Genomic DNA, 26,094 nt, shown 5'->3' with positions numbered 1-26,094 from the left:
TAACCATCAGTGCTGGAGAGAGTGGATCAGGGGAGAGCTAAGGGTCTGACATGAAACTGGTATTGCCTCAGCAAAAGGCTTTGAACAAGGTTCTCTGTTGAACAAGGAGAGTAGGAACTGTGTATGAGGAGAAGGTCTCCAAGAAGAGAGACAAGAGCCAAGGAAGGTATGTATGGAGCATGCAACCAGAGGCTACAGGGAGACTCAGAAATCAAAGAGACTGGTTGAACAAGTGCCTTAGAGCAACAAGGTGACTGACCAGGTGAGCCTGGGAAGGGCTGTATGAGGGATGTGACATGGAGGAGTGATAAAGGACTAATGAAGGAAGAGGAGATGGGCTGAGGTCAGCAGAGGAGTAAGGACTGGGCATTGAGGAAGGAGGCGGTGATGGGGCAGAGGCTGGTCAGGAGCAGGCTGGAGGAGAAAGGGAAGAAGGAGCCACGCTTGGGCAGAATGAGGGCAAGAAAGCACATCCCCCTAAGGAGCCTAGGAGGAAGTGGAAATTTCACCCCAACTCTGGCCATTAGCAAATATCTGAGAGTTCCTCTAGAAAAAAATACCTCTGTGTTACTGATTCATATGGAGGAATACAAGTCCTGTCAGTCTCTCCCTGAAATTCAATAGCAGAACTTTCTGTGGTGTTGTTCAAGTATCAAAACCTGCTGCTGAGCCATACAACAGAGCTTTGTTTTTAAGTTTACTTTCTTTAACAACAGTAGGAAATTAAACGCAAAGTTCTTTTTAAAATACTTTTCTGAAGGTTGCAAAGTCAAGCACTAAAATGTTACCAAATCCCAGATTCAAGGTTCACCATGCAACCTTAGATCAGCCTGTTTATTTGTACATCATGATGCACAATTCATAATGATGTGATCGTGTACTATTACATCCCCAATGTCTTGCTCTTACTTAGTGCAAATGATGGGTGATATTCACTCCATAAGCAGTTGTTCAATATTTGGTTTTGTCATCCTTTGTTTGCTAGGCAGCCCTAGAACTTAACTTCACGCTATTCAAATGCTGGTGTGAAGAAGAAATTATTATTTCATATACCGTTTTGTTGTGCTCATCACTACAGTAGTATCTACTTCACAAATACTAATGATCTTTCCCATTACAGAGGGTGCAAACTGAAACCAGGAGGTCAATTTTGATACCTAGGTCAAATTGAGATGCCAGGGATCTGATTTTTATTAGAATTTCATATCAGTAATGCTCAGACCGCAGCACACACAGAGTTCAGTGGTGAATGGCAGCTTGAGAACTTTTATAAACCCAACAACATGCTTTGAGTCAGGCACTTAGAAAATGAAGATAAAACATGTTCTAAGCCAGTTGTTCAGCACGTTCACAGTGACCTTGTGCCCAGCCTTCAACCTCCAAGGCAACACTCAACTGCTTTTTAAAGAAATAAGAGATCCTCTTTTTCCTGCAATCTCCTGTCTTATCCATTTACACATTTTACAACTTCTGCAGCAGAACTCCTACACATAAGAGTCATCCTAAGAGCACTTCCATCCTACGATGAATACAGAGTACATCCTGTGAAAAAACAGTATGCCATCGTACAATTAAAGTCTGTAAAAGCTGCATGTGTAACCTTAATTCCAGTGCTTCCTAACATTTGAATACTTGCCTTTGCCAAACTATTCTTTTAACATAATACCCATGTGCAATGTTATATATAAATTCAAATGGATAAGGGAGTCCCTTGCTATATAAAGATGCACTGTTTATGTGCCACAGTAGGATGTTACACAATACAACTCTGAAGAGTGACTCCTGTGGCAATGAAGGAAAAGGAAACATCTGCATTTAGACTCTATAATTACTGTGCCTCTGTGACACAATTACTAGTCATTTTAAGTTGTGCAAACACCGCCATTGTGACAAAATCGAAGCTGATGAATATTTTTTTTTAACCTGCCTTCAGCTACTGTACAGAATTTACTATTTATCATCACTTACATAAAACATTTTTTAGTACAATTAAGACTGCTAGCACATTTTAGCAGCTTAGGTTTATATTACTACCTCTCAAGGAAGGACACTAGGATTTAAAAAAAGGAAAATTGTGAACAGTTAAAAATTTAATTTCTCAGTAAGGCTGCGCTGCATACATGTAGTATACTTTTATCAATGAACACAAATTCCCGGTTAATACAAATCATGGTAAAATAACAGTGGCAAAAAAGCTATTAGACATTTTCAAGCCAAAGTTGTTTTGCTATAACAGTTGAATATTTTATCTCATTCACTTCTAATTTAGAAGCAAGTTAGCTTCAGCTCCAAGGACCAATTCAGAGAGCAATATGATGCAAAGTCAGGTTTATCATGAAGCTATTGCAATCTGAACAAAAGTGTAATCTACCGTTTTGTAACAGCAAATCACCATACTGGTAAGTGATGTCAAAGTAAGCACTATTTTTGCTCGTAACTGGCTATGCTGGTTGCTTCCCCACCCTCCCAGACTAGCTATGCAGTTTTCTTTTTTCTAAGGTTGTAAAAGAGAATAGAAGTCAAAGTCGCATTCCATAAAAAAGATTGTTGTCTCAGCGTCATGCTGATTGTGCACTCTGACCCTCTTTCAGTGCTTCAGATCAAACAGAGCCAGGTTGGTTTAACCTCTCATCCCGTTTTCAGTAACTAAACATTCCACTGGGAATGGAAATTGATACAGACAAAATAAAAATTGTATGGAATCAGCTCATCTATCAAAACAAAACCTGTTCTATTAGAGGGCTTTGCCCGCTGGTGTAGGGTGATTTGAAATTGTGTATAGAAAAATAACATAGATTTGATGCTATTTTCAACTACACAAGTGTAAATCTAAGTAAATACACTCAAAACAAGCATGATCTGCCACCACAGGGGACAATTAATTCAAATGACCTTAACTCTCCAAATAAGAGCTGGCAGTGAAATCAGTTAAGGTGGTCTAAACGTGGATTTGTACTGCTAACAGCTGCGCTTATTTCTATGTATTTTTACATACATGTGTCACCAGTTATTATTAGTACTATTGCAATTAAGTGCTTCTTTTGTGCTATGCTTAGTAACTCATGCATAGAAAAAAAATCACTAGAAAGACAACAATAATTTTAAATCTGAGACCTGATTCTTAACATGTTACCATTGTGTTTAACAAAAAGTATTTTTAAAGTTGTGAAGACATCTCCTCCCTGGCCTTTAAGAAACCCCTTCGGAAATCTGAACTTCCTAGGAGTGGGTAAAAGGAGTGGAAGGAATGGGCAATTGCTACAATGCAATAGATGAGGTGCAGGGTGGAGAGGGAAAAGCAGCCAAGAGGAAATCGGGAGCAGGCAGCAAGGGAGGAGGTCACAGAAGCTAGCAGAACAGCGGGAAAATGAAGTCTTTGTGCAAAACTCTCTGTGAAGAATTTATCAGTGAGGAGTTATTTGCTATAAAAAAAGCTATAAAACACAACAGTCCAAGAAACAGATGTAAACAGCCTCTTAGTAGGTGAGTGTATGACTGGAAAGAGAAGAGGTACTTTTGAAGTCAACCCAATGGCCACTGAAGGCTTTATCTTTATTTCAAAGATGCAAAGATTTTACACACTTAAAATAGGTACCTTGGGATATTTTAAAAAATGTTTAAGATGGCCAGATGCTTAAATCTTGTTAAAAACTTTGCAAATGAGTCACCTAATAAACTCTCAGATGCTTCTCAAAATCTTCCATCAATAGCCTTCAGGTCTTAAAGGAAAAAAATGCAGTCCTTATTTCCCTTTTTATATTCATTCACATGTTCCCTGCATTTCTTCATTGTGGCTGTGCTCAAATTATCCTGAGAGAGGACATGCATAAGTGTGTGTGTGTATGTGTATGTGTGTACGTGCACATCTGCATGCAAAGTCTGGTAGCTCACAGCTTTGTCATACGTTTTGAGAACATTAATATAATGTTAATAAAAAAGCTGAAGGTGAAAAATGATATGATAATGTTTTGCCGTATTTGCTTCTCAATGTGATTCACAGGAGACAAAATCCAGCACAAGAAGATGTCTCCAACAGAAAGCAGCTGTAAATGCAATCTGCAGATTAAATAGCTAATATTTGGAATTAACCAAGTCTTGTGCAGGGTGATGAGTAATTTTTTTATGTCATCTGGTTTAGGTCATTCAAATATTATGTAAAGTACATTATGGTGTTGGAAAACTAGTAAATAACACCAGAGTAAGAATAAATGGAAATTTACAAAATAAAATGGCAATTATTTGATGAGACATATTAAAAACTCCTAAAAAGCCCTGTAGAACAACTTCACTGGTACAAAGAAAATTCATCTCAAGTAAGCTAAGTGTCAACTAATAGCCCGACTTCTTCTATAAATAATTTGGTATCAGATGTTTAAAAAACCTACAAAGTGTTTTTCTTACAGAATTGTAATACTATTTTTCTCATAAGTTTTAAGGCTTAAAAACATAAAAGGAAAAAACAGGATGGCAGACTAAGACCATGGATGGGACAGCTCATGATTTTACTTGCATTACAAACTGATTAACTTTGCTTTCAAGCTTGCATCATCAGAGTCTCTACAGGGCGGGCTTCTCTTGAGTCATGGGAGGAGTCTCAGTGGAGCCAAATGAAGCTGCTCACATCAGTAGGTTTTTTACATGTGTCCTCCCAGACATCTGACCTCCCTCTTGGTTCCCTTGTAGTGACTTGTAGCAATGCTGCACCCACCCCTAAGGAGCTAAATTGCTTCAGCAAAGGGCAGTTTAAAGAATTAGAAACAGGTTCATTAGGAGGCACTGAAGGATACCTACGAGCAGCGGTGCTTCTGAGATCATTATTTGTCATCAGTGTATTCTTTGTAGGTTACTTCAGAGATACATTTTTTGTCAACAGTGTATTCTTTGTAGGTTACTTCAGAGATACATTTTTTTAACACTATTGAATACATGATCACCTCAATATACGCTGTTGCTGCAGTGCTGAGGCAAAATAGATGAGTAAGTTTGGATGTGTAAAGTACAAGGCCTTTGAGTCGAAACAGAGATATCACATCTGAAAGTGAAGGAACCAGGTTTATTTATGCCTCAATCTCTGTAGTCTCATCTGCTGCTCATCTTACAGTGATGCTGTTATGACAAATGCAAGTGCAAATTTTGGTACTATATCTCATGATCTTAAATAATCCTTGGTGGCTGCATGAGTCAGGCAATTTAGGAGCCCTTCAAACTGTTTAACAATGGAGATGTCAAAACACGCTGCTTTGACAGCATCTCTTTTCAACTATGTACTTAGACATACAGGTGAAATGAGAATTTGACAGAACTGTATGTCTAACTGACCCCATAGCTCAGGAGCCAGATATGTTTACACAAGCTCAAGGCCATCTTTTGGTTCCAGATCAGCACAGGAAAAAAAAAAACCAACTACTATTAATTTGCAGAGTTTTATACTTTTGCTTCAGAGCAGACCATTTAAAATGTAGATAATGTTGGAAAATGCTTGTAATAAAACCCCCAGTTTAAAATTGGCCCTGAAGAAACATTGCTAGACAGCAGCAAGCTCACAACAGGAGACCTTTGCATATCCTTCCACACCTTCAGAAAATTTAACTATCCCCACAGAATCAGCTATGCAATTATTGAAAGGTAGCTCCGTTAGCTTGCATGAAGTCATGCTAATTTAAAGAATGTGTTTGTGTTTCCTCTTGAGAGTTCTCCATTGCATTCAAAAATTCAAAGCACGCTTCAGAAATCATTATCTGTACTCTCCTCTTTGTGAAGATGATGTAAAACTGTCACCTATAGAGAATGTCAGCACAAATAATACAGCCACCAATGAGAGGGTGACCTACAGGGCACAAGATACAACAACATGCCATAAAAGGGGTAAGCTACACACCCTTATGTTGACGTTGCACTGCAGTAAAATGAATAAAAGAAAGGGAAAATGGCTATGAACTCTGGTAAGGATCAGTATTAGCATGAAATGTATTTAATGTCTTCATTAATGACCTGGAAAGTGTAAAAAAAAAAAAAAGAAATTTTCAGAGAAAACTAATGTTCTATTTCTGCAAACATCTGCTCATGTAGATTTTCAAGGGGAGCAATTATCGTCTTCAGCGGGATTACTCCCATATACACAGTTACACCTAATTTAGTTCTGACAAGATCAGGGACAATACTGGAAAGATCTCATATTGCTTGCAGGAAGTGAGAAGTAATCCAAGCAAATTCAGATAATTATAGCTGTGGCTAGGAAACTGCAAGGCAAGATTTAGACACAACAAAACCAACCAAATACAAAATAGCCTGAATTAGCAGGAATAAGAAAGCCTAGTATCTAAACATCCAACAAAACTTTTCATGAAATATCTGAAAAGTCATTAAGCATATATCTTAATACAGCAACAAAACAGGCTAAGATATTTTAGGACTGATTACTGAAAAATTTCCTGGAGCAAAGAAAAATCTTTCCATAAGGCTGCTCTATGCTTTGGAAATACCATTCTCTCTCATCAGAAAATAAGACCAAAAAAGCACAAGTAGGAAAAAAGTAACAGAATTGATCAGAAGGAGAATTGTTTTATGAGGAGAAATTATGTCTTCTAGTTAGCAGACATCATACATCATTTTTGTCAAGTGATGATTAAGCAGGATATGGCCATAGCTTCCTACAAATATTTCCATAGTGCAAACATCAAGACAACAGATGATTTATTTAAAGTGGTTCAAGTGGGCAGAGCTAGGAATAACAGGAAAAAATAATGGAAAGAAACTATGCAGACTAACAAGAGCATTTCTGGCACTGAATCATGTAAAACTGTACAAAGACAAAGGCCAAAAGTCTCATCTTCAAGACGTTGAGACTAAGTGGAACAAAGCTGCGACGAACTGCGGGATGGACAACATTGCGACTGCGTGGAACTTCACAACGCAGCAGTGATTTGTCATGGCATGAACCTTACTCACCCTGTCACCATGGCGTTAATAATACATTCAGAATAACTTACAACATCCATGAGAAATAAAATTGGTGACTTATGTTTTCTGGATTGTAGTCTAATAAAGATAATGATTTATTCTTTTTTGTGGAAATGTTGAGTTCATCGAGGCTGTAGAACAAAAGGCTGTCAAAAGAACTATATAATGTTGCATAAAAGATATACTGCAAAAGCAATTTCAAGATAGTGACATAATGGTGACAGCACTGAGACAAGTTTTCTCTAAATTTGGGATTTATTATTGTTTCAGTGGTAGGTCTGTCAGACACAGCATAGACCCATGAAATGATAGGAAAGTGAAGTTATATAGTAACACTGCGCATTTTCTATTCTTATACTTTTTCTTTGCTGGTCCTGAAGTTCCTGACGTGTTACTGACTTTGGGGAAAAGCAGGGCTTACTCAGCTTCAAAGCCTATTTTGCTGCTTACACCATTTCTAAGTTTTAGCTCTGTAATTAAGCACCACTGATGCTCTTTTTCCCATGTTGGTAATCAGTGGCAGTTGGTAATAGCTTCAGTAATTACCCATAGGCTTACCCTTAGCATAGGCTTACCCTCAGCATAGGCCTACCATGGAAAAAATTAAGAACAATCAAAAAAGGGAATCAAAAAAATAGGAGTGGAATGGAAAATAGTAGAGGAGATGGTAGAAGAGATGAAGGAAGGACAACAAAGCGAGGAAAGGACCAGAAGCAAGTAGTGAACACAGGAGAGCCTGGTGAGAGACTGGACACCTGATAAGAATAACAGAGTTGGACAAAGTAGTCTAGAGAGAAAGATAAAATGAGAGTGAAAGGGAGATGGTTGAGAAGAAAGGAAGAGCAGATCCTTTAAGAAGAGCAGAAGATAAATCTATCAGATCAAATTAAACCATAAGAACAGCAGCAGAGTGAAATAATTAATAAGTAGAAGCATGAGAGAAAGGAGGAAAACTGGAAAGTAGTGAAGTGAGAGCAGAGAAACAAAATGTATCAGCTAACAGGTAGAAATTCTGGGCAGTTGTTGGCATCTCTTGCTTTCTTTTCTTTGCACAAGTGTCTTGCTCTCTCAGCAATGTATTTCCACTAGGGAATGCTCTTTCTCAAACCTACTCCAGAGCTCACAATAATTCTTAATGCTCAATTAACACAAACCTAGAAAGGTTCAGTTAGGTTGGAGCAACCTCAAGATAATCTTTTTTTAGGGTATGCTCAATAGTTACCTTTTTAATAATACTGGCTTAATAGAAGTAGTTCAAGCCCCTTAACGTTGGCACAGGTAGGTTAGTCAGCAAACACTGAGAGCAATGAGCTCTCATTAAAAAGAGAAATGCATTATGTCTGTAAGATATATCTTCACATGCATTTACTTTAGGAATTGTGTGTTTCAATGAATTGTCATGTTAACATATGTGTGCTGTAAAAAACTGTTAAGTAATATCACTATAAAACTATCAAATTAAATGTCTTATTTGAATATTGAATGAATATTTAATAAAAATCAAAATTTAAAAAACCCTCTTCAGAACCGGATTTTTTTGAGTTATGAATCAACACTAAATACAGGCTGAGGAACTTATATCTAGATTCACTGAACATGAGAACTGAAAAAGTTTTTGAACTGAGGAACAGAATATGGATGGCCCAAAAATTAGAATTATATTAGATGCCTCTATAATATACCCTGAGTGCTATTTATCCCTAAAGGTAGAATACTTACAGGTTTTCGAGTTGGGGTAACTTGAACAGAATGATAAAACTCTGGTTGAACTCGGCTGCTTTTCTTGATTTTTCTTTTTCTCACAGAAGTTTCCTGCTCACTGAGGTGGTGAGCTTCTACTATAGGTTGTGTTTCCTCGAGGCGAGGTGCTACGCGTCTTCTAGCGTGACGAGGACTTGATCTAAAGCCCTGTAACACAAAAAGCAATCATCGTGTGTGACATCTCCCAGAATGGATCCATGTAACAACAGAAAAATCATACAGGATCTTAACACTGACTTGAGGTAGAAGCATGCTCATCTGACATTAATATAAGGTCCATATGTACTCAGAGACGTTGCCAAGTGCTGTTAATACCACATTTGGTTTATATTTCTCAATAATATGTATTATTGACACAGCTAGTAGCAGTAGCTCCTGTTGCTTTTCTTCATAACCTCACACTTTTAGTTATTTATAACTAAATAGTTCTAATTTAAAATTTATAATTAAAATTTTCCAGGTTAATTCTTGGCCTCATGAGAAATTGTTTTAGGGAGCATGAGCTGAAAAGGTGCTTTTTTATTTTTTTCCTGAGAATCAAAGTGAGGAAAAATTGGTAGCTGGCAACATTTAATTATGACTAATGGTTCTTGTTAAGAGTTCTGATGCTGCCAGATTTGGAGGGAGACCTTACCATTTGGAATAAAATAATTAAGACAGAGTGCTATCTTTTGCTCTCATCTGAGGCATACATGTACATTTGGCCAAATTAATAAACTTAGGCAAAGCTGCACTTCATAAATGCTTTTTAGAGGTTTGCTGTGAAAACTTCTGAGCATCATCCAGAATGCCTCACAGCCTTACAGAATTTCATTCCTTTAATGGCAGCACGTACAGTGCTAGTCCTGTATTGCTACCTGCAGAGCATTTACAATGAGCATTCTCTCATTCCACTGAGTCCCCTCTAGGCCAACCATCATGAGCGTGCACGAGCCTGCCATGGGTCATTGGTACTGAATACAACGTTGGTTGATCTTAAACTTGGCCAGGTTGTAAATAAGAGTTTCATTCACTTAGTCACATCAGCCTTCAGAAAAAGTGAGCCATATCTCTGTCCTTACTGACAGTCTGCAGTTTAAGAACTACATTTCCTTTCAAAATCAAGAATAGATGCAACAATTCCTAATTTTCTCCCTTCTTTTCACTTCTAGTAAAATATCTGTGCTGAAGTCCTTATGTGACAAACCTGGCACTCAGAAGCAGCTGGTCTGTATAAAGAACCAAACTTCTGCAAGGTGAGATTTTAGCTAAAACTACATAAATCTGTGCTGTGAATCTAAATATCCTGAGTTCCTGCAGCTGAAAACTAGTGGGAGCAATACATGTCTATATAAACCTGAGATTCTTTTTCCCGCCTTCCCTTACCTTTTGGTTTTTGTGTTTTATTTTGCTTTTGTTTTGTTTTGTTTTAATTAGGAAATCAGCATAGAAAAGCTATGCTAAAAAGTTGTTATGTTGGTAAATTGAAGCGTTCAGAAGTCAGATGTATGGCTCTGTGCAAATTGGATTTACTCCATGTTCATGAGACAGCAAGGGAAGGGAGCGGCAGTCTGTTTTGGGCACTCGGAGCGACAGCCAGCTACTTTCATTTAAAAGTAGGCTCCCTTAAGTAAATATAACAGCCAAAACACACAAACATGTATTTACATACATATGCTAGTTACTGCTACAGATAAACATTGCATGCAACAGATGAAGTGAAAAGGTTGAAGTGCCAAGGTGAAGTATCAGGTGAAGTAACTTCCAGTAGCAACTTTCTACTCCTGGACGCTGGGCAGGAGGGACAGAAATAGAGCCCAGCACTACTTAGTCCATTTGAGAGGTTTATGTGTGTGGTGCATCAAGGCTATGAAATACATATAAGGGAAAGATACAGCCAAAATTTCCGGAATCCGTTTTTATGATCCATTCTATTCTACTGAAGCAATAGAGTCGCTCAGACTACAGGCAGGGCCAGACTTTGACTCCCTGTATGTTAATGGAAGCAGGAACCTGTCCGTATCACCCAATGCAAGCAGCGTAGTGGAAGCCACTGCAGCCAGGAGACCTGCGCACACTGAGGAAGATCCCTAAACATTCAAAGACGTAAATCTGTGGGATACTCTGTCACACTACCACAATGGGAAAACTTACTGCCCCGTTTTCTTTCCACACTGTGAAATAGCTAACAGAGACTTACGACGTATCATTCAATGTGATGCTAGGACTGTTCAGGATGACAGGGAGGGATACAACACAGGGAACCTACTACTGCAGAGCTTCCTTCTTGTGGAAATTTTCTTTTACAAAAAAAAGTTAGTGTGCATCAGGGATTATTCCATAATAAAAGAAAATACTCCTTAAGAGATCAAGATACACAGCAAACCTATTCTGAGTTCTGAAATCAGAAGAGATTTTCTAAACATTAAATGCATTGTGATTCATTTGCAGATGATGGCTGCTGGCCGAAGCCTGGTTATATACCCTGCGCTGCAGCTGCTCCCTCACCACTCTCCTATCCCCATTAGCTGGATAAAAAAACTCTTTGGGAAAGTATGTTTATGTAACAGAAGAATTTGGTAGAAGCTAAGCAGCTCTAAAAGTGCTTAGAGACGCATGCCAAATAGGGATTTAAGTATGTGGGTCTCTCTCACTGAGCGACTTCACCTCAAAATAGTTTGAGGTTTACTGATTGAGTATTATGCTTCGATACAAAAAAGTCACTTGTGACTTCCAGATAACTCTGTTTATAGATAGCGCTTCTCCTTCGTATTTTAATTTTTTTTTCTCTTTTGCTGTTTATTACTAGCAAGAAAATGAGATCTTTATCTCTTTAAGAGCTCATCTCCTTCTGTTTGCTGAAGCTTATTCTTCACTTGAAGTCATAATCTGCCTGCAGTATCACAAATGGTTGCTCTGGGGAAGATTATAATGCGATGAAGGCAGAGAATCATGATTTCAGGTGGAAAATTAATTCCATATCAACAAAGATAATGTTACAAGGACAGAGTCCTCAGACCAAAGCCCCAAATGCTTACTCATTCCTGCAATGAGACTTTGGCAGAGCAAAAACCTAAATCTGGAAAATTTCAAACTTTTGTAATCGCAAATGAAGACAGGAGTCAAAAGTGATGTAATGTATGGGAGCTGCCACTCCGATGCTCAATGCAAGACCAAAATGGCCAGTGATTCCTTCTCAATAGTGAAATGAACAGACAATCCTTGTGTCTTCTTTGTTATTTATCCTTCAGCAGAACCCAAAATTGGAAACGCGTCATACTGTTAAAAGCAATCAAAATAAAAACATATGAAAATTCCACAAATATCTGTTTGGTGAAGAGAGTGCTATTTTAGATGTTAAGCCAGTGCTCACAGGAGAGCAGAAAAGAATTAAAAAATATTCAGGGATGCACAGTACACCACCTGAGACCGAATCACTGGGCAAACACTAGAGATTTTACAATCATGCTGGCAATACAATGAGGTTGCTATAACACCATTAAGCAATTTCTAGCTTCCGGTATCATGTGAATGCTGTGTCACTGGACAGTGACAAACCTTTTCTTGTTCTTTGCGTTGAGTGTTGCTCATTCCCTACTGCCTGACTCCTTTTTATGCCTGTACAATTTTGACACAAGGCAAACCAAACAAATAAGACTTCAAATACATATTTTTAGAAAATTTGGTTCCTTCTAAGTACTAAAATAACTGCACAAGGAGCACAAAATTTACACTACAAAGTATTTTCCCTTAAAGAAACAACTCAGATGACCACCAGAACCAGATTTAGATATCACAGAGGAAAACAAGAGGCAAGCAGGGAGTATCTTCTCTCCAAAACTATCCATGCACATCCTCCAAGTTAGTCTCTTTGAATCCAGGAAGACTGATGTTCCTAATCATCCTCTGCAGCCAGTGGGAACAGAGAGGTGTCTCTGGAGGCCAGTGCAGAGCCAAAGCCTGCTCTCAAGGCTACTCTCAAGCGAGCTTTTCTGTCTTTGGAAGAAGGCTGAGGAGATCAGCCTCTTTTAACTGAAATTCATCTTTGTGAATTAATCCTTTCATGTCTCCTCTAAAAGTGGTTTTTTTTTTTCTGGAATGTAGTGTGGTAATAATGAAAGGACCTGTTGTGTCTGTCTTTACACACAAACCAACCATGAATGTTGCAAGCCTGGGCACTGCGTGCCAGAGTGCACAATCCAGTGGTTCTGTAAAATTACTTTCACGGTTAAGAGTTCTTTAAAAAAATATATTCTTATCCAGCCAAATTTTAACTTCACACCTCTGATTCAGTGACTGATTTCTTGTGTATAGAAACACAGTGTGAGATTCCTCTGACCAAAGCTCAGCAGACCTCCCCTCCCTGGGTTCCCTTTCGAGCCACTGAAGTCAGCAGGTCAGATGAACCGTTCCCTAACAGCACTTATTTCCCTCCACTGGCCATAAAGGGAGCCCAAGCTGACTACTTCACTCATAGACATCTATACTGTAAGTATCCATAATTACATAGTATGGGTCAGACTCACGATGACTAGGTTTTGGTCTGCCTTCAATACAGTATTCATCATTCCATATATATTATATCATCAAATGTCCTCTTACTTTCCTCCTTCTACATGAAATAATTCTAGTGTCTTCTATCACTTCTTTTTTGGTGGGAGTTTTACACATCCTTATTCACAGACATGACTCTTGCTGGATCCCCGTAATTCAGCACAGTACTCATAGTATTACTGATATATATAATTGTATAGCATGTTTTTCTGTTCTGTTGAAATATTTCATATCCCATCTTCTTTTCTAATCAGACTATACATCTGGAAGAGATCTTCACTGAATTCTCAAGAGTAATTCAAAAGGCTCTTTCTGGAGACTATAAACTTAAAAATTAATCAAGTGGATAAACGACTTTGTAATATACCAAGCCTTGCATTTATGAACATCACGTGTATTCATTTGCCCCATTCTTCAGAATTTCTTCAGTATAATCTTATATTTGATAACCAGGGATGTGATACACTGCAATCCTTGTTAATGTTTTTGCCTGTTCCCATTCCTAGCCCATTCATTAATATAAAACACAGGATTTTGAAATCTCAAAAAAAACTTGTCTAACTTTTGCTTTTTTATTTACAAATGAGGACATTTTGGATAACGTGTTGAACCTTTTTCTTTCACTTTCTTAGTTTCTCTGTATTTCTTTTCAATTCTTTCCCTGTGTCGTGGTTCAACCACCAAAACCAGGACAGTCTGATACTTTAATCATCATCATAAGTGACAACAGAACTCAACTGCGTTTGCAAATGCCTTTACAGATATTTGAGTAAGTCCCGTAGATTAAATGCACTTTTGCAGGTGCACTAATGAGTATCAAAGCCAAAGGAAGCTCAGATAAGATATTCAGCTCCATGTGCTTGATTTTAAGGTTTTTGATAGTGGTTGTGCGTGCATGAGACTTGTCATGTGTTACCATTGTCAATTAATGGTCTCAAGAAACAGTCTTTGAATTGTCAGTTACTGCCTGTTTAAAGCTTGGCAACTTTCATGTATATGTAACCTACAGCATCTTAAGGCCTGGAGACATTAGTATGCGTAGTATCAAAACTGTTCTCAAGATGCCGGAGTTCCCAGCTGTTTTGCAGGCAGGCTGAAATAGAATTAAAACCTATAGTTGAAGTACCCACTTAAACTAAAAAGGCAGGTTTAATAAATAACTTTATTGTACCAAATTCCTCTGCGTGCTGAAAGAGAGAAATTTGAGAGTCTTTCTGCTGCATATGTAAACATATATATATGTATCTGTGTTGTAAGAACAGTTTTAAATTAAAAAGTGACCAATACTGCATTGTTTTCCTTCTTCTCCCATACAGACTTCCATCTCAACTGTCCTCAGTTTACAAAGAAACAAAAAAAAACCCCACAACATAGATTTAACTGCCGGTTCTGCAAGTTCAGCCCAAAATCCAGGATTCAAGTTAAGTCCCTCAAACTATTTATATATCCTCTCTAATAATAAAGATTGCTAATCAAAGCTAGGCCTTAGTTTTCTATAGCAGGAAGATCACCTGCACTCCCTCAGTGTATTTCTTCACAAACGCACAAGGAGGAAGCAACTGCATTTGCTCTTTCTTGGTTCTATCTGGTTTCAAAAATTAGACTACAACCTTTTTTTTTTTTTCTGTGGTTCTCTTGATCTTTTTTTTTTTTTTAATCTTAGCTAAGCGTTACTCCTATGAAGATCTGAATCAAGATTTAAAATATCAAGTGTAAGATTTTACATTCAATTTCTTATTCCACTCCCTCATTAACAAGCTTTCACTGATGCTTCTTTGCATGCCTTACATTTATTTTAGGAGATATTATTCTTATCTTCTAAAACCTAAACTCTAAGCAGTGCTGGAACCATTTCTCAGATATTGAAGACTATGATGTGGCATGTGTTGTATTCCAAGATAAGTCCACACAGCCAAAGGGATTAGAAGCAATTGTTTTTTACATAACCTGAACAAGATTACTCTTCCAACCAAGTTCATGAAATACAACATCAATAACCTGCTTTCCAGTTCCTAAGTAGGCCCTCAAGTGTATAGGTACGAGCCCTTATGTGAACCTAGGGTTTAGATGTGAATTTATAATACAGTTTTTAATAGCCCATGCTGCATTACACTGCTGTTTTATAAAATGGTGGTTTTTTTTCCTATCATAAGGTTAGGATTCCTATCAAAGCAGGTAAGCTGTAACACTAGGAAAATCTGATGATGTGTAAGCAAATAGCCAAGTAGCATCCCCAGTTGTGCCTCAAGGTACCCTTTAAATACTCTTTCCTGTCTAAATCTATAAACCACAGAAGCTGACCTGTTCTCCAAACAGTCCTATCATTCTCTGACAAGAAGTCTTGCAGCCCTCCACGGCCGCCTTGCCTTTCCGATGCCTTGTCCCAGTTCCTTCCCTGTTACCTCAGGGCACCACAAGCGTACAGTGGGAAGGGAACAATTATTTAAGAACAAAAATAAATCAGAGTCCTGCTGGATCAGTGGTCTGCAAGGGAAAGTTTAATTTAAAATACGCTAGCACATTCCCCATGTTTGTCTCTCTTCCACCTCTGCTTCCTGTTTTCCGTCTCATCACTTCTCAGCTTGGGCAGTGTACAGTATACATCAAAAATCTGTCATAAGGAATTAACTTTAGATACTAAAAATACAGTAAGAAGGAGAATAAGAAATTACACACAGATTGCTAAACCACACAAGTGCTGTCCGACATCTAGAACAAAGAAATTACTCTCCTCTGTCCAGTGTGCTTGTTTGAAGTGCAAACTAGTGAGAGAATTTATGCCACCGCAGCACGGGAAGATGGGTCTGCACTTTGTCAGGCATAAAATAGATGCGTAACTGATGAGGGACTTAACAGGCATATATATTAAAAAAAAGGTACCTAGGGTGGAATTCAAGCATCTGTTAAGATACCCAGATTCACATACCAACAACATATCTGAACGGGTCTCTCCTTCTGGAGCTACTAGCCTAAGCTCCTGTTTTAGGCAACAAAAAATTTAGTCAATCCATCCAGTGAGACTTGAAGAACTGTTCAGCTCATCCTGAAGCAGTCACCTACACTAGGTCAGCTGAGTAGCTCTACAAACTATAAACTGTAAATGCTTACAGCGAGTTTATCTTGCTGTATGAGAAGATGCTGGTTTTGCAAAGTCACTTTCTGACTCCGGCTGCACTTTGTGCGCAGGAAGGTAGCGGCAGCAGATCAGAAGGGAATGATGCCTTGACCTAGTTGTATCATTTTGTTCTCTCTAGAACAAAGGAGGAGGATAAATATAATGCCTAAATCTGACATGATTATGCATTTCAGTGTAGTTAGTGCTATCGATTTAGATAATCATAAATTAAGTCTTGTAAGAACTGTGTTTCACTTCCAGTCTGCTTTACTATTTACCCCGCCATCCTGAAGCCGAGTGCTGTATTTAAGCAGCTGAGTGGACAGGGGTGATAAGGACATTGGCACAACTTGCAAGAAATGTGTCTTTGCCCAAATGTCAACTGCAGTTAGTTTCCATAGCTGATGCAGTGTTTTCACACTTCAGCTGTAACTCATGTTTCATTCCCGCTGATGAGTCAGGGACAGCAAACTATGGACTCTCCTTGATGCAAGGCAGTAGGGCACAAGGGAGTACAGCGGGGGCTCAGACTCTTTGGACAGCAGAAGTACTCGGATAACAGCTACCCAGGCTCACAGGTGAACTAGAAGTACAAGGAATTGGCTCAAAACCAAGCCCGCTTAGCTAGCACTAGGTCAAGATCAGCAGTATCAGCTGTGGGCTTGAGGACCTGCTCAAGCATCTCTGCAACATAGTGCTGAGTCATTGGCCAGGGAAGCTTGAGGGGCCCAAGCACACCCTCCTCAGAGCCTGAGACCCCTCCGGACTGCAGAGCAGGGGGAGAAGGCTCAGAGGTCACGGTTCTGGATGGTACTCACTCATGTTTGGCATGGCCAGGCCCAATGTCCCAGCTCAGCTGAATGGGATCCTGCATGAAAACCGCAACGTGACTTCACCCTGTGCCCTGTGTGGTTCTTCTATAGCATACCCAAGGTGCCTCTCCTTAAAAAAGCCTTGGAGCAGAAGAGAGTGTGAGTGATGTTTCCATGCCCTAGGAAAACACACGTAACAGGCCAGGGGCGGACACTGCCCCAGAGGTTGTACTACCCTGTTCATGCAGTGCTTTCTTTCATTTAATACCCTCAGCTTGTGCTGAGCTGCTTCTGAAGGGGCATCCACAACCTGAGCTGTCACCCTAATAATCTAACCACAGTAACTGAGGAATCAGTGTAGATGGTTAAGCTTTTCCGAGTTGTATGCGATCTACAGACCCCTGCATGATCCTTTCTGTCTGTATAAGAGCAGTTTCTTTAGTAGATGTGGTAATACATGTGCTCACCGCAAGTACGACCTCAGCTATTTTAATTCACAGTTTCAATCTGAGGCTAGTTTCAGCCAAAAAACAGGAGCTAGAAGTTCCCATTCTGTACATGTGTACGATGTGGCTGCTGATGGACGGCAATGAGCCATGCTCCACCTGGATCCTCTTGAAATCAGGACTCTGCTCCCTCGCAAGCAGCTGCTTGGGTGCACTAGGAACGTGGCACCATAAAACAGGCGTACAACACAACCCAAGCTGCAACCTCATCTAAAACACACATTTCCAGAGATAACAGTAGATACTGAGAAGCCTGGATCTGTAAATACTTAGGTGATAGCTAGGAGGTTGTTGACATAACTGTATTAATGGGAAACTGAATAGTAAGAAAACCTTTCCTTATGTGCCGAATCTTTGTGCAGTGGTTGTCCCTATTGTGTTAGAGAACTGTGAGGATGTATGCGTTTATAATGCAGGTCCCAGTATGCAGTGAATCGAGACCATGCCTTACCACTGATGTGCACCATGACACAATGTCAGTACTTCATCGGGTGATTGATGGAGCTAAGAGGAGATCCCCTCAGACTGTTGGAAGCCAGAATAGCAGGCAACCAGATGGCTCTACAAATATATCAGGCATTACCCTGTAGTACAGAGTAAAGGCACCCAAGTTAAATCCTCTGGAGTTAGCTCAGCAACCCAAGTGGTCTTGCTGCAGCAACTGGAGAATTGCCATGTATTTTGTGATACAATTGCCAAACGCTGTTTCTCAGCACGGACTGGTGCTTGCTAGGCTATCTAAAAGCAGCACTGCAATGAGTAAAGCTGACAAACAATGATGGACAGACGACGTATAGTAAGCAGAATCTCCGTGGTACCTAGTTTGCTATGTAACAGCTTAGCGTGATATACTCTGTCTGGGCCACATTATTGGACATGTTATGAAAAATGGATACAAGGATTTGTCCTTACACAGTCTAACCTGTATTTATAACTCTCCATTCATTCCTGTACATAAGGGCTTTCATACATCTAAGAAAACAATTTATTTTTGTTTCTGATTTATTTTCCCTTGAACCTGTTCCTTAACTCTTAGGCGGCTAATGGAAAAAGAGTTTAAACATCCTGGGGGAAAAGCATATCAAACACAAAGGTAAAATATTTTCAGGCTGATTCAGCTCCGCAAAGACAAAGAGACATCCTTTGAATGGGTGAATGAATGTATTTTTCTGGCTAGTCCTGTGCATTCCTGTTGTTCCTTGAATGCACTCTCTCCAATCAAACAGAAGACTCAAATTCAGCTTGGAGGGTCTGCTGATTTCTGTTTTCACTGGAGCTGTACATATCTGGAGCAGTTTATAAATAACTCTGCAAAGCTCGGGATGAATTATGGTTCAACTCTTCAAAGACTATTCATTATTGTTTTGTAAGACATCTAGAACTGTATTTTTAGGCAGCTGTCTCACAGTCGGCCTCAGAAGGGGGACAATTATGGCAAAGGTAAGCTTAGGGATAAATTTATGAACACTTTTTCTGGGCATCAATTGTTGACAAAGCCAATATATACATTTACCAGAGATTGTTGCACTATAGTTTTGCATCCATTGTACCATAATGGACAATATAGCAAATTCATTTGATCCTAAAAATTGTCATCAGTCTTGGCTGACCTATTTCACTACTAGTCTTGTCACAACAATAGACCGAATGTATATAACCTTGTAGTGACTGTTCAGTATACTAAGAAGAAAATGTGGGGTCTGCAAAACTCAAAACGACCAAATGTTATTCCTTTGCTACAGCTGTGGTTACTACATGCTGCCAGCCCTCCTAGAGAGTCTTTTCATAAAGTGTCAACTCCTGTTTGCCTTACTGGTGTGTCTAGTCCCACCAGACATGCACCTGGGTTATGTGAAGTCAGAATTTATGGCAGACTGTAAAACTTCTACGGATTTGCTTTCTAGTAGGTTTACACCTATAGATCTCAGTGAAAGCATTTACAGGAAACTTGCTCAAAATATATGAGCCAAAATTAAATAAATACAAAAAGATACTATGTTGCTGGTGACTACCCACTGACACTGATACCTTCTGTTCCTGAGATCATAGTATTTCTAACTTAAAAGGTAAGATAAAGGAAAACTGTAAAGCTCAGAGAAAATTTCAAGCCAAAGATTTATAACTCTCGTGATTTTTTTTTTCTCAATAATGTGAAATTCATGAACTACTGGTTTAGCAATTAGCACTATTATCCCTTCACAATCTCATAAAAACCAACTGTTTAAAGATCCTGAATGAGAATCTTACTTTTCAACAATTTTTACCCTCAAATCAAAATACTTTAAGAATTACACCATTCGGATTAATTCCTTCCAGCCTAAGGGCTAGAAGCTTACTTCCTTTTTAATTGAAAGGTAAAAATCTGACATAACCCCATGACTCCAGAGGCTTCAACAATAAGGAACACTAACTCAGAAAGAAATTTAAATCACAAGAAGTGGCAACACATTAAGCAATGTATTTAAATTGTACAGTATAGAAGATGTTCAAACCTCTTTGTAAAGTATGAGATGCTAAAAATTGAAATGTATCAAGCCCAAGACCCCAAAGTACTCAAGAGAAAATTCCTATACTTAATGAAAAAAACGAAACTTCTACAGAGAGCACAAGAAGAGTGAAGTCAGTGAATCACTAATAACATTCACATTTTTTAACATACAATGAATAATAATAGTAACAAAACCAACAACGGATCATAGTCCCTATTTTGGTAAAACCCTCACTGAGTTATATTGTTACTTTGGTGTTGTTTTGGTTGAGCGCAGACAACTGATTCTCAAAATAAATAAAGAAAGGAGACACTAGTGCAAATAGCTACATCAAAGTCGGGCTTGTCATGTAAGCAATGAATATTTCTGTTGGAAATTTACTTGTTTTCTTTTTACAGCTATGGCATATCTAGGTCTCCCTAAGATTAGAAACGTTAACTATTCTGGGTGTGATTCCTATGTGACTTCACGGAGTACCTACAGAACCTGGGGGATGGAGAAATCTTAAGAGCAGTTATAGTCACAATGAACTTAAAGAACTGCAATAAAAAAATATATTTAAAAAAAAAATAGACCTGACAAACTTCAGATCGTAGTAAATAAACGTTAGTGGGGAGGTGGAGACACCACTGTGTTATCTCAGGAAACTCTCACATCTTCTTGCTGGTTAATTTTTCTGTTATGAAGCACCTCTAACAAAGACAGACTTTAACCTACTTTATATGCATAATGATTCATGCAAATTTACCTCCTTTTGAGGCAGGGGGTCAAGTGTTTAAGTTCATTCTATAACAAGTAATATCTGCATAGACTTTTGCTGTATGATAATGAGGCATGTTTTGCAGAGACATTCAAAATCAAGATCCACAAAAAACAGACTATTTGTGGATTCAGTTCACCACTGGCATATAAAATTCAGAACAGGAGAGCTGACAAAGATCATAAATACATTTTCAGATTTAGTATTTCCCCTCCCATAGTATGGTGTCTTATTTTTTAATGAGGGGTTCAGTAGTAAAGGAAAGGGATTAAATAGTTCTCACTGTATATAGACAAAGGCAACATAGGCACGCACCATGAGAGCTGCAGCTCTGGCAAAGAACCTCAACATAAATTTGCTACACATCTATTTTTCCAAATATAAGGCTTCCCTGGCAGGCAGCCAATCATGCAGGAATTGCCAACCGTTCTGTAGATAGGGCAATTATAATTCTCTGTGCACTGCCACTAGACCACCTGCACGTTCACGTGTGATGTAAGTCAGATTTCAACCCAGCTCTCAGGAGATGAATGCCAACCCACTGCTATTTACCATCAACCTATTTTTCATTATCTTTTATTATCATTAAGAAACACCATTTATAACTGCACCTGACAAACAACTAAGCATAGCGGAAGCCAGCAGACAGGCCTTGTGCTATAGAACTCGGAGTTGAGATGTTATGCTTATTTTTATTTTTTTTTCTTTGGGGAGGGCGGAATTATGGAAAGCCCATATTTGTATGTATCATGCTTTGCTGCCATCAACTCCTTATTGGAGTTGGAAGTGTGTAATGTTTTGTGCTGATATAGAATGAGAATGTCAAATTCTGTTTCAGATAATGCTGCCAATATTTTCATGGGAGTATGCCTGTAATTTGTTATTAATTGATTCAATTAGATTCATTAAAATAAGATTTTACTTGGAAAAAAAAAAGGAAAATGAAAATTTAATGATATCAAATGAGTCATCATTTTCTCTTAAGAATCGAAAGTCTATCATCAGATAACGAAGGGGAAAATAGCTCCACCACATACTTAAAAGGGCAGTTTGGACCATTAGCTGTGGTGTTATTCTGTCTAAACAAAATGTAGAAAATTATGAAAGAATGTAACAGTTCTTATTGGCTTATTCTAACACATTTCAGTAAATGGAAACTTCTAAGAAATATTTTTAATTTGTCTACTTCTAACCGGGTGATACGCAAATAACCACATGCTGGATGAATAAAAATAAATTAGTCACTTTGCAAACTTCCCTTTTAAGAGTCACCGCACAGGATTACATATATTTCAAAAGGGCGTAACACATTAAACTTCATCTAGGCTCAAGAGTGAGAGAATTTTACATGGAACCCAGGTATTTCATAGTGGAGGAACTAAATCCTGAAAAAATCCTTTGACTTCCGGGGGGACACGTTCGTTTGTTCACTTTACTGCAGCACTGTTCAGTCAACAATAAAACCAGGCTGTTCATGGTTTAAAGATAGGGCACTCCCTATGTCATCTTCTTTTCGTGGTAGGAGTTTAAAACTAATTGCCAATACAAACCACGTTGCAAAAATGTATCATCCCATGCACACTGTTGAAAACATTACTCATAACTGGGTAATTTTCTCACCCACAAACGGGTAAGGAAAAATGCAAATAATTTGAAACAAAAGATCAATTTAGTGCAAAACTCTCTCTCAAGACTTCCAGAGTAGCAGGCAATGGCATGAAGATAAGCCCTAAATCAATATCAGGAAACCAGGCAAGAGAAATACCTAGACAGGAGGTCTACAGGGCAGTGTGGAAACAAAGTGGATGCTAAAACAAACATTATTTTCTATATTTTCCAAGCAATTATGCTCCTCATTCAGAATCCTCAGGAAGCGACTGGGGTTCCTATTATACTGTTAGCACCAGCATGTAAGAGTTTTGATCCCCCTGACATACGAATAGAGAGTCATGAAATGAGGAGCCTGCCAAGCAGGCTTGTAGTCTGGATCCTTCTGGGATCTCCGGCAGCAGCATCCAAGCCAAGTGGGCAACTTCCCTGACAAGGAGCGAGGCGCAGGTGAGGGCTGGTGGCAAAGCAAGCGAGCGGAAGCTCTGCAGTCGCAAAACCTACCAGCTCTGCATGTATTTACAGTGCGGTCGATAACTGGGCTCGGGGTTGAGTTTTGGACAGAGGGAGGTCTGGCATTGTAGAGCAAGCCCAGCTTTTCTGGGAGTAACCAATTGCTTTGGAAAGGACACAAATCAGCAGGCTGGTTAGAATAACACGAATGAAGAGCTGACGTTTTGTGTGGGGAGGAAAAAAAACATAAAAGATGAAATGAAAGAGGACGTTATGTCTTTCATGCAAAACGAAAAGTTTGCTACGTGATTTCATTGACAATGACCACAACAATAGGTACTCAGGTAAATAGAACAACTTCTGACCTTGAAATTGCGTGCTAAATAAATTACCTCAGAGCGAAAGTGATGAGTTCTCATGACAGCATCTGGAAGGGAAGCAGAAAGACACACAGGCTGCATCCAGCTCCACCTCAGATTTCGCCCGGGCTAACGGTTTTATCTAACCGCTCGCCCTCCAACGCCTATTCCCGGACGGGGTCTGCCTCTCCCGGCGCAGCTGGCAGCTCCGCCTGACATTTATATTTAATTCCTCGGGAAGAAGTTGAGCATAAAGTTCTGCTGCACTTGAGAAACGGGGGAGAGCTGGGGGGTTTTCCCTCCCGCGGGCCGAGGTTTCGCTAAGGGATGGGTGGAGACAAGGCTGCCGCAGTCCTGGGCTCGGCTTGAATTTTCTTTAATGCCTTTGCCCAGCTAAACTGAGGCAGAGCGGCCCTCCGCCGGCAGGAACGGCGGGATGGGCCCGGGGCACCCCCTCCTCCGCCCTCGGGGACGAGCCGCATCTCTTACCTCGGCTCCTTGAGCGACCTGAAAAGACGGATTTGATGGGATGCCTCCCCTTCTGGAGCCTGCGGTGCCAGCAGCAGAAGAATAAATCGTAGCGATGGTCCCCAGCAGCAGCAGGAGCAAGAAGAGGGCGCACTGGATGCTGTAGGGTCTCAGCAGGACCAGGAAAGCCGCGGCAATCATGGCTCAAGCGCCCGGCTGCCCCTGTGCGTGCGCGGGTCTGCGGAGAGCGGCGGCGGGCCGGGCAGCGCCGGGCAGCCTCTCCCCCCGGCAGCGGGGCGGGCATCGCCGCCGGCACCGCGCTGCTGGAGCCGGCAGCCGGGCGGGAGGAGGCGGCGGCGCGGAGGTGGAGGAGGAGGACGTGGAGGTGGAGGAGGAGGACGTGGAGGTGGAGGAGGAGAAGAAGAAGGAGGAGGAGCGGGATGAAATTCAGGCCGTGACTCAGCAGCAGCCGCCGCGGCGGCGGCGACGGTTGCGGCGGGGCTTCCCCCTCCGCGCTCCCGCAGCAGCCGGGAGCCAGGAGCGCGGCGGGCTGAGCACCCGCGGGCAGCGGCGGGGCGGGGCGCGGCGCTGCATGGCAGCCGGCGCTGGCACGGCGGGGCGGAGCAGCGGCAGGAGGAGGAGGAGGAGGAGGAGGGTGCCGTCGCCGGGAGGGAGGAAGGAAGGAGCACAGCGCAGCGCAGCCCGCCGCCGCGGGGACTTGGCCGGGGCGGCCAGTGACATCACGCGCTGGAGTTGCTGCAGAGGGAGACAGAAAATGGCTGCTGCGAGGTACCGGGGGGACTGGGGACCCCTGAGGGGGAGAGGGGCTGCCCCGGCTCCCGCTGCCGCGGAGAGCAGCGACCGGTGGGGCGCGGGGTCGCGGCGGCGGCCGCCGCCGCCCGTGCGGATCTGGGGGGGTGGTGGTGGTGTCTGTAGCGGTTTCCCGGGGCGCTGATCGCGGCCGGTTTCGTGGCAAAGCTGTGGCAGGGGGAAGGGACTGGGAAACGTTCTGACAAGGTGATCGGGGTGCCGGTGCGGTGCTGACCCCGGCCTCTGCGGCTGCCGTGTCGGCGGCAGCTGCCTGCGGGAGGGACGGGGCAGCGCAGCCCCGGCTCGCGGCGGGGCGGCGCGTTAAAGCACGCGCCGGGTACGGCGCTCGTGTAGCGGGCGGCGCGCGGTTTGCACGCGCGCCGAGACGTTTCCTGCGGGAAAGCCGTGGGGAAGTTGGCTGGTGCGGGAGTTGCTGCAGCGAAAGCCGCGGCAGAGCAGCACCCCGTGCGTGCGTACCTACCCGCTTACTGCAGTAAACTGCAACGTGCTGCCGCAAATCATGGAATCGCAGAACGGTTTGGGTTGGAAGGGACCTCAAAGATCATCTAGTGGGCAGGGACACCCTCCACCTCACCAGGTTGCCCAAAGCCTCATGCAACCTGGCCAAATGTCGTCTCTGCCTTTCGTTTGCCGCCGTGCCTGGGCTGCTGCATCGCGGGTATCCTGGCGAGTACAGGTTTGCCGGTGCAGGCAGCGAGAGTTTGTCTCTGTCGCTGTTCCTGCCTCTGTAGCTGATACTTTGATGGTATTCCATACTTCCAAAGACTGTTTCAGAGGTCTTTGAAAACGCAGTTCTGAACTCCCCCGTACTATGCAACACACACACAAAAAAATCGCATGCTGTGAAAATATATCCAGGTGTGTTACATCCATCCTGTGTTACTGGGGAAAAAAGTTAGGGTTAATTTGGCACGAAATGCGTGCTCTTTTTCATGCATCTTTGATGTGAGCACAAAAATCCAACAAACGTTTCCGAAACTTCGTGGAAATAATGAAAATCTGTGTAAACATTGGAATAACATTGGAATGTTACTGCTTTATACGACTGCCATAAAACTATATAGAAAAGCATATGTGCAAATCTAGATTAAACTACAAGATGTGCAAGCTGGAAGGACAGAGAGGGAAACATATCGGTAGTAGCTTAAATAAGAATGGGAAAAATGATCTCTAGAATACTAAAATTCATTTACTATTGAGCTTATATCATTGTAACTCTTTACTGTACCCTTAATGTTAGGGAAATCAGTTTTCATTGGAAGATTCTCTTCATACCAGGTTGGGCGCTAAGTAAACAGAGGAAAAAAAAATTTGCCTTTTAGATCTATAATATTTTCTTCCAGGATTTTTGTATCATTTCATACTACATGGCAACATAGCGAGTCAAAATAGTCTGTCAATTGCTTCGTAAAATGGAAAGTTGCTACATTGCAGCCTCT

At 40.9% G+C, this 26,094-nt stretch overlaps 1 protein-coding gene across 1 annotated transcript in view; it reads right to left on the bottom strand.

The window, feature by feature from the left end:
- The window catches only part of DST (dystonin), a 316,005-nt gene extending 291,980 nt beyond the window's left edge, over window positions 1-24,025 (bottom strand). Inside the window, 4 exon segments of the mRNA XM_086608314.1 lie at window positions 8,680-8,868; window positions 23,363-23,424; window positions 23,846-23,932; window positions 23,935-24,025. Coding sequence (XP_086464440.1) covers window positions 8,680-8,868; window positions 23,363-23,424; window positions 23,846-23,932; window positions 23,935-24,025 — 429 coding nt within the window.
- Between the last annotated feature and the right edge of the window lie 2,069 nt (window positions 24,026-26,094).

The sequence above is a fragment of the Tauraco erythrolophus genome, chromosome 2 (assembly GCF_009769465.1).
Source record: "Tauraco erythrolophus isolate bTauEry1 chromosome 2, bTauEry1.pri, whole genome shotgun sequence".
NCBI classification, from domain to species: Eukaryota; Metazoa; Chordata; class Aves; order Musophagiformes; family Musophagidae; genus Tauraco; species Tauraco erythrolophus.
This window is presented reverse-complemented; position numbering and strand designations above follow the sequence as displayed.